The sequence below is a fragment of the Haliotis asinina genome, chromosome 1, assembly GCF_037392515.1.
Source record: "Haliotis asinina isolate JCU_RB_2024 chromosome 1, JCU_Hal_asi_v2, whole genome shotgun sequence".
Lineage (NCBI taxonomy): Eukaryota > Metazoa > Mollusca > Gastropoda > Lepetellida > Haliotidae > Haliotis > Haliotis asinina.
Window position 1 is genome coordinate 42,088,354 of NC_090280.1, and position 12,155 is coordinate 42,100,508.

General features: G+C 43.8%; 1 protein-coding gene across 1 annotated transcript; it reads right to left on the minus strand.

Moving 5' to 3' along the window:
* Window positions 1-1,134: 1,134 nt before the first annotated feature.
* LOC137291573 (uncharacterized) lies at window positions 1,135-11,372 on the minus strand. The gene is made up of 9 exons (XM_067822954.1): window positions 10,977-11,372; window positions 10,129-10,402; window positions 8,816-9,044; window positions 8,085-8,419; window positions 6,830-6,969; window positions 5,716-5,965; window positions 5,168-5,260; window positions 4,039-4,362; window positions 1,135-2,679 (listed from the first exon to the last, which is right to left on the minus strand). Exons 1-9 carry the CDS (start codon window positions 11,277-11,279, stop codon window positions 2,384-2,386), a joined length of 2,244 nt encoding a protein of 747 aa, XP_067679055.1. The 5' UTR covers window positions 11,280-11,372; the 3' UTR covers window positions 1,135-2,383.
* Window positions 11,373-12,155: the final 783 nt, after the last annotated feature.

Here is a 12,155-nt window from a genome sequence, read left to right on the forward strand (position 1 = left end):
TCAACGAATGAAAGCGTCAGACCAAATCTGGGGCAAAATATAATCCAAAATAAAATAGTTACTTTTGCTTAGTTTCTGCATTAAAATTGCGGGCTGGTGAATTATTTTGTGGGCTAGTAACTTTCAGACATAACTAGCCCAACCGACTAGTAAAATTTGGAAACTATTTCGTACACTGATTATGGTGTACTTCCCATCCGAATCATGTTCTTATCACATTGTGTAAAATATATTCTTCTTTATACCCAGTATAGTTTGATTCAGACGTATCTGTGCCAATCCACTGGTGATCCCTCAATATATGTTTGCCATGAGAGGTGTATGTCGTCGGTGGCTGAACACATTTGGTTTAATATTTTTTTTTTACATTTTACGTTGACAGTGATCCCCGCTTTGTATATTCCCAGTGCATCATGAGTAGTGGAACCGACCCAGCAACTTTCCATCAGAGCAACCATCAGACTGTTCGTGGACATCAGAGGCTGTTACTGTTCACAAGAGGCTGATGCCCGGGAAGATCCGAGATAGAATAGGCCCTCAGCAACCCGTGCTTGCCACAAAAGGAGACTATGCTTGTGTTAAATGGCGACTAACGGGATCAGATAGTTGGGTTCGCTCACTTGGTTCACACATATCATCGGTTCGTAACTGCACACATCGATGGTCACGGTGCTGATCACCGGATTGTCTGGTCTCAATTACTACTTTCCACCATATAGCTGGAATACTGCTTAGTGCGGCGTAAACCTAAACTCACTCGTCAGAAATGGGGTTCACATATGGTACCCATGAGGGGAATCAAACCCGGGTATTTTATGTTATCCGTGATTATCTTCTTATGTTATCTTCGAAGAATGAATGAGCGAGCTTAAATCTCACAACCGACAACGTTCTTGACGTCAGTGATGTCTTCACTTCCAGCAACGGTGACACCGACCCGACCCCTCGGCGTTATCGACAGCTTTACACGTGAAGCCAACAGATGGGATCTGAACTGTGATAGTGACAGGAACCTAGTATTGGATAAGTTGGGTAGAGTGTGCATGCGTGCGTGTGTGCGTGCTTGCCTTCGTGTGTGTGTTTTTACATAAGGCGCATTTGAGGGCATATTAGAAAAAAGAATAAAGGTATACATTTTCCGATTTCTTTCAATAAAGGTGTCAGCATTTAATTTTCAATCTAAACATATTTGCTGCGTGTTTTGTCTAATAGGTTGTGTATTTTATTAAACTTCAGTCAGGACTTAAATCACCTTATCAGTTGCGGGAATTGTGGTTTGTGATCTATACATGTATTTTTTTTCTTATAGACCGAGTCTTTCATGCGAACCTACTGACATCAGCACAAATCAAGTGTCGACCTTCAGTGGCTACACCCACGAAACACACTGTACAGACCTGTCTTGCTTTCAACTATCGCCGCATGGATGACATGGACGATGTTGATGATAGAAACATCACAATACTGTCTGACAATATTACTTTCAAACGAAAAGGGTCCTATCTACTTTGCACTCGTGTGAAGATTGGATATTATGAAACGCCCAATTTGGTGAAGATTAAGAGCTTGCTCCGAGACAGGTTGTTACGTGGTTCTCAAGCATAGAAATACACGATTTTGCCCCTTTTTTCCGGACCATTGTATTTTTACGTAGTCCGGATATCTGAACCACGGACCATATGTATTGTAAAATGCACAATACACCGAGTAGAATAGCGGTTAAAGTGCTGGTCGTCACGTCGAAGACGTGGATTCGATTTCCCACATGGATACCAATTCTGATATTCTCAGCGTAAATGCTTGAATATTCCTATAAGCGGCGTAAGATCAAACTTACTCACGATCCGCCATGCTCAGTATTTGGTATGTTAAAGAACAACCAGTTCTATGAAGCCAACATTCAATTTTCTCCAGAGCTGATTCAGATACAACTGTTCATTTATCAGTAGGACACGACACTGCATAAGAAATTTAGACAATATCTTTAAACACCACTGTCAATACACTCCGCATATGGATTGTTAAATCTTGATTACATATTCCTCCGGATATCCTTATTATTAGTTCCTATTAAACGATCCATTTCTTTTTGTTGCATTTTGACTATTTTTTTACACGATAATATCTATCAACAACTACCCACGCGAGACCAACACACAGAAAAGGTTATAGAAGCTAGTAACATTAAATAAGTACTTCAACATTCAACCTTGAAGACTTAAATAACAAAAGCAGTTACATCATTCAAGCGTCATTTGAGGATATTACACACCAATATCACTCCACCGGGACAAACCAGACGTTTTACAAAGAACAGAACACATGTCCGTGATGACCTACAACAGATGGCATCACACCGACAGCATCATTGTGATGACGTCACTCAGACAGCATCGTTCTCGTCTCTCCTGACACACTCCTTCTTCGGGAGGCTGAAATGCATCATCGCGGGGCAGGGGCGGATGTAGTAGACGCCGGTCACGTCGCACTGGACGTACTTGTTGCTGTCAGGGGGGTAGAGAAAGAACATGTTACCGGCGTCGATGTTGGCCTTGGTGCAGGGGTTGACGAAGGTGAAGGGCGTGGAGCCGACGCCCTGGTGTTGGTAGTCAGGGGAACATGTCTGCGCATCCTGGAACCAGAGGAAGCCGTCTTGGCAGGAATTCTCCCATGGCATGCCTGTAATCAAAAGTGAGAGAGTGAGTGAGTTTAGCTTTACGCCGCACCTAACAATACTGTTCAAAGCTATGTGGCGGCGGTCTGTAAATAATCGAGTCTGGACCAGACAATCTAACCAGGCAGCATGAGCACACGTGGGATACGTCAACTAAGTCAGCGGGCCAGACCACCCGATCCCGTTACTCGTCTCTTACGATAAACTGAATATCAATTCTAACCCGGATCTTCATGGCACTAGAAATGGGCTTCATACATTGTACACATGTTGGGGAATCTCGCCGGGTCTTCGGCATGACGAACCAAACCTTTAACTACTAGGTTACACCACCGCCCCAGATCAGGTGAGCTAAATAACAGTCACATTACAGATCAGGTAAAAGGCCAAGTTTGTGACACCGAAGCATGGGTACTGACAAACCATGGATGATATGCAGCGGATCCATCTACAAATAAGGGACGCAACTCAAGCCTTCTTCTGCGACGGAGCCACCTGTGCGTCTAGAATTAATGTAGTTATTTCACAGAAAAATGGTTATACAAGACATGCGTAAAGTGAACGTTTAAGGAAAGGTGTTACCCATTTGTCTTGTTTCACTACACAAACTTCTAAATGCCTTTGAAGAATTTCAGAAAAATGGTTCTTACATAATCTCAAAACAATAATATTTCACAGAGGCCTCTTGACTTTTTCAACTTTCGGCAATATGGACTTGTCAACTAATTCAAGCTTTCAAACACTGTGTTGTTATATTTGTTACCGTTGGTTGGCACTCCTCAATATTACAGATAAATGGCGGTCGCCTGTATATAACCAAGTCTGGTCGGCCCAAGTCATGCAAGTCGGCCATTCTGACCACTACTACTCGATCCTGTTAGTCAGCTCACACGAAACCGTGAAGATCCGGGTTAGATTGGATCTTCAGTAACCCATGCTTGTCGTAAGAAGCGACTAACGGGATTGGATGGTCAGGCTCACTGACTTGTCATCGTATTATCATGGTCTGGTCCACACTCGGGTATCTACAGATCGCTACCATATAGCTGGAGTAAACACACTCTCGACTCATACACCAAGCATTTGTTTCACTGTGTGATCGATAGCCGTGCTCTGATCCAAACATTTTGTTAAATAGTCAGATTTGTCAGAGTCCGACTATAATGAAGGGCACAGGACACGTCTTACCTGTCTGAGTCTGACTGGACTGAAGGGCACAGGACACGCCTTACCTGTCTGAGCCTGACTAGACTGAAGGACACAGGACACGCCTTACCTGTCTGAGCCTGACTAGACTGAAGGACACAGGACACGCCTTACCTGTCTGAGCCTGACTAGACTGAAGGACACAGGACACGCCTTACCTGTCGGATCGCAGTGGATGTACTTAGTGAGGTCGCCAGGGTAGGGGAAGTACATGTGGTTGTTCCTGATTTCGTCAACGGTGCACGGATTGGGTACGTTATTGCCGACGATGGGCTTCTTTCCGTTGTTGATGATGGCGTGTTCAGTACCACACACGTGGGAGTCTGCGATGTAACGCTTCTGGCCCGGGCATTGGGTGATGTACATGTCGCCGGTGAAGTCGCACCTGATGAACTTCGTGTTGTCGTAGGGGTGCGGGAAGTAGAGTTCGTTGTTCCGGATCCTGTCGGCGGTGCAAGGGTTTTCAATCTCCTGCCAGTTGTCTGAAATCCAGCGCATATTTTATTCAATTTATTAACAAGTCAAATCTGTTTTACAATATTGCTGAGTGCGGCGTCAAACAAATGGCACACACGTGCACAAGCATTTTACTTCAACCTCACTAAGCGACGATTCATCATTTAATTCATCCGGGGAGTGGGGTGGGGGTGATTATGATTATCGTACGGGTCAGTGGGTGCCCTTTTCTTCTAGGGAGGCTGGGGGTCATCAATTTTGCACATGATAACATCAAAGAATTATTCTTTAAAATGATGGGAAATTTGAAATCCTGTACCTATAGCATTTAGTCAGAAATGTCTTGAATGAGCCACTTCAACCACGTTTCATAACTTCTAGAACACATCATTAGTTGGCTACTGGGTTTCCGTTAACGGCACAAGGTTCCAGCTGGTGGCAGGGCGGACGGGTAGCCTACTAGCCTCCGTACATGGGTGAAGTACAGCTCATTTCTGACGTTCAGTGGACTGAACTCATACATGCTAATGTGGATAAAATGCCAGGTTGGTGCTCAGCTTAACCTTGTTTGCCAGACAAACCGAATAGCTCTAGGGTAACGGGAAGAGGCGAGAGGTACCGAGAGCACATGTGGAAGATCACTATGGGCCTACCACACACGACAGATTTTTAAGGATAAAATGTTGCAAACATAACACATATACCTGCAGCTGAGTTATTTCTGTCTCAACATCTAAAAATCGTCAAGATCCAAAATTATGATATTTTATTATCTCGGGGGCAACCAAAAGGTGCACGAGTGTAAGAGGATGCATGTGTTTCATACTGTACCTCTGCACAAGAACTTGTTGTATTTGCTGAGAAGGAAGTCCGTCTTGGTGCACTCTTTCTCCACACCATCCTCCCGGCATATGACATCAGGGGCTTAAATTAAGACATTTAAAGCATAAACTGACTTAATGCACTCACTATATATATGAGCATACACACACACGCACGCACGCACACAGACGATAGATAGATAGATAGATAGATAGATAGACTGACAGCATGGACATCAACACTGGGATGCACTGATATGGATGAATTGCGTAAGCGACCCTAATCTTGAATCTTCGAACCACAAATATGGCACTATTTACATTTTTGTTCTTAAAGAATTACTTCCTTTTTCCAAGATTAATATACTTTTCTTTACGTAACCAGGACTGGTTCGATATGAACGGAAAAGCGCAAATTGCATGACACGTCGTTGTAAGGAGCTTGACCATCATACAAGGGGAGAAAACCCGATGGGCAACAAATCATGACGTGGATATTGTATCATTTGTTCTACGAGAAATAAGAGTTAACTTAACCAATGTATTCAGCAACGGTACCTTTTGGTGGGCCTTTGTAAACGTTCATATTGACAGAAGCATTTTCACAGTTCTTCAGTCCTGTGACTGACGCAGGAAGCTTCGATCCTTCATACGTGATGTACAATGGACGGCCGTCTATAGACGTATTAACGTACATCACCGACGGGAGATCTACCGTGGCAACGCCCTTGACATCGTGGAACGCGGGACCCGGATGTGTGATCTCGTAGGATGCGTAGACATTGACTACTCCGCAGTTGACTGTTGTCTACGGAAACGTAAATAAGAGTGAAGGCGTGTGGCACCAATACTGTCAAACAAATGGTTGATGAAGTGAGCACAAAGTATGGACGTTTCAGTGTCGAGATGATTAAATGTTAATGGGGTTTGATTGATAGATAATGATTTAGCTCCAATCTGAAGAAAAGTCTGTTCTTTTTTTTTCATGTTGACACCCGTCTGCCCGAATGTTTAACAACCATCAAAAAATATATCAGTAAAATACGCCTGGGACCTTGTGTGCTTGGGTTTTCCGCCCTTTTAGCAATATTCTAGCAAAATCACGGCAGGGTGCACCAGAAATTAACTTCACACATTGTACCCATGTGGGGAATCGAACCCGGGTCTTATGCTTGACGAGGGAACGCTGTAACCACTAGGCTTCCTCACAAATGTGTGTTTGCCGCTCAATATCCAAACAATACCACACTAGTGGGACAGCAGAAAGTCGCTTCGCACATACGACCCATGTGGGGAATCGAACACGGTCTTCTGTATGACGAGCGAACGGGATTTCCTACCGTCCCCATGGTCTTTTGAGCCAAGAGATGTCAGCCTGATTCTTGATTCTATTTATCTGTTTGCAATCTCCATTAGCGAAATCCAGAGTATTCCTCTGATTGGAAACCTTTCTGGGTGTGAATACAGCGACAGGATGTTTAAACTGTACGCATCAAAGTTATAGAACAGTCTTCATTATTCTCATTCGGAGCTGGCCGTTAATTTTTGAAGGTTGGTTCTGATTGGTTGATAACAAGGCCATCCGACGTCACTTCTGACCTTCACAGAGCAAGTTATCGTATGGAAACATCTGATTTGAGTTTGCTTGATTTCACTGGACCGTAATACTCACTAAAACCGAAACGAATGTGTCATTTGCCGAGGAGTTTCTAGCAGGCTGTAAGGTGGTGATGTCGACCGAGACGGTGCCCTCGGTCTTGTTGGTCAATGTTTTCTCAACATTAGTGTCGGTCTTGCTGAGAGATATAACGGCTGAAAGAAATATAAATCACTGACTTGTTCTAATCACTGCTATTAGAAATTATTATTTAATACTGACGTCATATCCCCAATCGGTCACAATATAAAACTCGTACGTTCTTTTGTGCAAACCCTCTCGTAATCAACCGACCCACACTTCCGACGTGTGTATGTGCGAGCCTGCGTAGTGAGTATGTCTATGACTGCTAATACTAACCCGGATATTGTTTTTACGGCTCTAACCCATATAAACACCTTGTCACTGCTTACCCCTCAGAATATTGGCTCAAACCCGGCCAGTCCTTGTGTTACACCACCAACACCAACACCAACACCAACACCAACACCAACACCAACACCACACCAACACAAACACCAGCAATAGGCAGGGAATCAGCAAACTCCAAGTTTTAATTGTTGGGGCTCGAACTACCGGCCTTCCACAGGTACACGATCAATATACTGAAGGGGATCCATCTACTTTCAGTTTCTACCACCACCAGTTCCACTACTGCGTACGCACGCTACAGCCCACCCAAAATCAGTTTTAGAAAATAATAAATCTGACAAGCGATGTGGGACGCAGGCCTGTCTTGATCTCGTGACCTAAATTTGACCGGATAAACAATTAGTTTTAGAAGTTTCGAATTTAGTGCGTTAACCAAAATATACACTATGACAATTGACGAAAACTTCATCTCCTGTCCTCAAACTCCGTAAAATAGTTTCGACATACTTGAATCATTGCTGAAAGCACCGAACATACCCACTCATTTTTTATCACTTTTAGTCACTCACACACTATCACTTTTACTCACTCTCTCACTCACTATCACTTTTACTCACTCTCTCACTCACTATCACTTTTACTCACTCACTATCACTTTTACTCAATCGCTCACTATCACGTTTACTCACTCACTCACTCACTATCACTTTTACTCACTCACTATCACTTTTACTCACTCATTCACTAACACTTTTACACACTCACTCATTCACTCACTCACTATAAATTTTACTCACACAATCGCTCACTATCATTTTTACTCACTCACTCACTATCACCTTTACTCGGCCCACTCACTGAATCTTTTACTCACTCACTGCACCCTTTATTCGCTCACCTCTGCAGGCGCTCCGCTGTATTTCGAACAGGATAGTGTCAATCTCTGAGAAATCGTTCAACAGGAAGTAGTGAGTGCAGTTCGGGTTAGTGGCCACGCTTTTCAGCTCATCGGGGTTCACACTTCCAACTCCGATAGTGAAGAAGACGACTCCAGCATCTTTCGCTTGTTGTGCTGCAGCAATCGTCATTGGCGTACTAGACGACTGACCGTCAGTAAGCAAGATGGCTACTTTGGACGAATGTGGTCTCATCCCGTAGGATTCCCTGAAGACGTTGGACATCATCTCATTGATACCATTAGCCGTGTTGGTTCCCCCGCCGCTATAGTAGATCCTGACATAATACAAACACAGATTTGTTCATCGTGGAATAGGTTTCGCTAGGCTTTTAGCATCTGCTAGCCCCAGAGCTCCTTGGGTGTAGTCTACGCTATAAGATTTATACCATCGTCCGCAGATGATATCTAAATTTGACGTACTGCAAACGAATGATAGCGTACAATTTGTTAACAGCCTACTAAAAATTACTGATAGAGACGCACTCCCCCCCCCCCCCCCTCCCCCAAATAAAAAACAAAAACAAAAAACATTCGCATGACTTATCCCACCCGGGTCCCACATTTGCTGGGAAAACACCCCGGAAAACCGAGGTGGTCTTGATTTGATTATAAAGTTCAGATAAACATTGATAAACAGATAGTGTTTTAACAGATGAAAGGTGTTTTCATACTTATGGATATTCCTGACGATTTCTCCGGCGTCATAGTACTGATTTAGGCGGAATATAAGCGTGGGGGAGGAGCTGAAGCGCACGATGGCGACGTGAGTCCCTGTACGGCTCACACCCAGACCCTCCACCACCCGTTGCAGGAAGTTCAGCATAATCGTGAAGTCCGTGCTTCCGATACTCCCCGAACTGTCCACCAGAAACGTCACGTCCAGTTCTGCGTCGCATGACTCTAAACAGACACGTGAAGTGGTCATTTATTTCTTCTTTACGAATTATTAGACCTTAAAATCAAAAAGAAAAAACAGAAAATCAGAAACACAAGTCCTTTTTAACACCATGGGCAGTCAAGAGTACTTGACCACATCGAATATTTTGCATTGTGTCGTATATGAGTATTCATTGTTCACTGTTGGTTGGAGCAGTTTTTGAATATCATCTCTGTTTGAGCATGGACTGTCATCTGCGGTGAGTGTGTGAGTGAGTGAGTGAGTGAGCATGTTCCAGCTATATGGCGGCGGTCTGCAAAATTTAATACTGTTGTCCATGGGTACAATATATTTCTTATGAATGAGTTAGATTAGCTTGAAGCCGCACTCAGCAATATTCCAGATGTATGACAGAGGTTTGTAAAAGTTGACAATACCATGATCAACAGCATGCGCATCGATCTATGCAACTGGGAACCGACATGTGTCACCCAAGTCAGAGAGCCTGACCACCCGATCCCGTTTGTCTCCTCTTACGACAAGAATGGGTTACTAAAGATCAACTCTGATCCAGACTTTCACGGGTTACTGTGAGCTACATGGTGATGGAGTCCCAAGCTATGGAAGTCATTGGCTCCGCTTTAGTAACACTAGCGAGAACGTGAATATAGCTGACTTAATCTGACATCTTAATCACTGTATTCGGAAAATCCGGGTTAGAATTGATCTTCAACAAACGAAAATGACGACCAACGGTGTCTGGTGGTCAAGCTGTCTGACTGGGATGACACATGTCGGTTCCCAATTGCTTTGATCGACGCTTATGGATTGTCAGGTCCAGACGCGATTATCTGCAGACTGCAGCCACAAAGCTGGAATATTGCTGAGTGCGGCGTTAGACAACAAACATCATAATCAAGGTGAATATTGGGTGCTTACTGGCCAGGTGTTGTGAACCCATATATGGGAACACCTTGTACAAGAGTGTTACATGAAACCTACATGTACATATGTTCTCACACACGTTCGAAATACTCGTACCTTTAGGGTGAAACGACCAAAGCAGTGACAGTTACGTTCGTCCTTGGGGGTGCATCTCTAACATACCTGTAACAACGAGAGAGGAGAAGTTGGCGATTGGTGGCTGTGGTTGGTAAATGCTTTTCCAGATTCGGCTTTGAGCATCCACGCTTCCAGGAATTGTGCTTCCTTGCTTTAGCTGGATGTAGAGAGAAGCAGCTAGCCCAGAGTATAGAGGCTTTAACAGATCCCGCCATTGAACTCGAGACCAGTCGATGCCGATGTTAGTCTGGATGTCGTTGCAGACGTCACGGATGGCTGAAGGACATGGAACGGTCTGTTTGAACATTGACTCGTCAACCTGTTGCAATGAAAGGAATACACGGACAACGTTTCAGATTTGTTGAATTGATTTGATTCTTTGATTGTTTTTGTTTGATGGGGTAGCAGCAATATTCTAGCTATTTGATGGGTGTCTTTACATTATCAAGTCTTTACCAAATAATCTAGTATTTGACATCATGAGCATCCAGCAAGTTGAGAAGCGGTGACATGCATCAGCTCAGTCAGAGCCTGACCACCCGATCTCCTCATTCGCAGCTTCACAGTTTCAGCCAAGAGGACAGTGAGTGAGTGAGTGAGTGAGTGAGTTTAGTTTTACCCCTCACTCAGCAATATTCAAGCCAATGGCGGAGGTCTGTAAATAGCCGAGTCTGGACCAGTTAATCCAGTGATCAACAGCATGAGCATCGATCTGCGCAATTGGGAACCGATGACATGTGTCAACCAATTCAGTGAGATTGACCACCCAATTTCTGTGTCTACTTGAGCATTTTAAAATGACGACATTCATCGAACCACCGTCGCCTATTATAAGCTTTGTTAAACACAGCACTAATCCAGATCTAATGAGAATCATAAGATCTTCAATTTACCTGCCAGATACCCCCGTAATATCCACTTCTATAGGTCTTAGGGTCAAGACCATCTCTGGACTCTACATAGGCTAGCCGTCTCAGAAAAAGCCTGTCCTGTGAGAAAATGCAGCCATCTCGAATCCGGTCAATCGCAGCTTGGACCACTTCCGCGCCCTTCTGCTTGTCTTGTCTGGTGAGGTCTATTTCTGATGCGACAACCCCCACCCAAGAGCAGAACAACACCGTCACACAAACCGTCTTCATCCTCATCTTCCAGATGTCTGACCCAGGGCCAGAAGCCGTTATCAACACCTTGCGCATGCGCAATAGTTTGAGAGCATATTGTTTTCCAAGAATGCGATAACCTCTTGGTGATATCTTCAAACGGGAAGAAGTCTTATCACATGAAGGACTTTTGTCAAATCTTCACGATTTGATCGAGCGGGTGAAATGAATGTATTCGTGTTATCATTTCAGTACAGAGACCCTTAAAGGCAGAAGGTCCAGGTTTACATCAGGAAGTCGTCTACTGCAGTCGTCTACACTCGTCTACTACAGGTTCTGTACAGAAAGTGAAGCTCCCTCCGTTGTCCCAGTCCTCCAGGAAAGGACACGGTACTACTGAATACGGTTATAACGAAATTAAGAATTTAACGAACTATTCCTTTTGTTTGCTCAGGGTGTTCTTTGTTTTTTCTTCGTTTTAGTCACTCCCATTTGTATATTTGTGTCTAACTAGTTGGGTGTCCTCATGAGATTTCTTAAAGTAAACTAGGAACAAAATTGCTTGTCTAAGTGTTTTCTTACACGTTAAGGGCGTTGTTATGGAAACTAAGAATTCATGGTTAACCTCAACGCGTGCTGCATTTGAGATTACACTTTCTCTGTAAACCGCAGGCTCCAATTCCTTTGTTGGGTTGAAACCAATCCGGATTAGAATCCACACTCTTGGAGTCAGGTACACTAAGTCTAACCCACTAAGTCGCCCCTGCTTCCATTGACTCAAGGACCTGTGAAGGTCCAGGTTAGAATATTGGCTTTCAGTAACCCATGCTTGTCGTAATAGGCCACTAACGGGATTAGGTGGTACATATTTTAGTGATTTTCTCAAAAAGTTTTTCAGTGGGTCTTTAGGATTACAGCCTGGTCTCCTTGTAAAATGAGTCTGATATTTATTGCACTTAAGTCAGATCATAT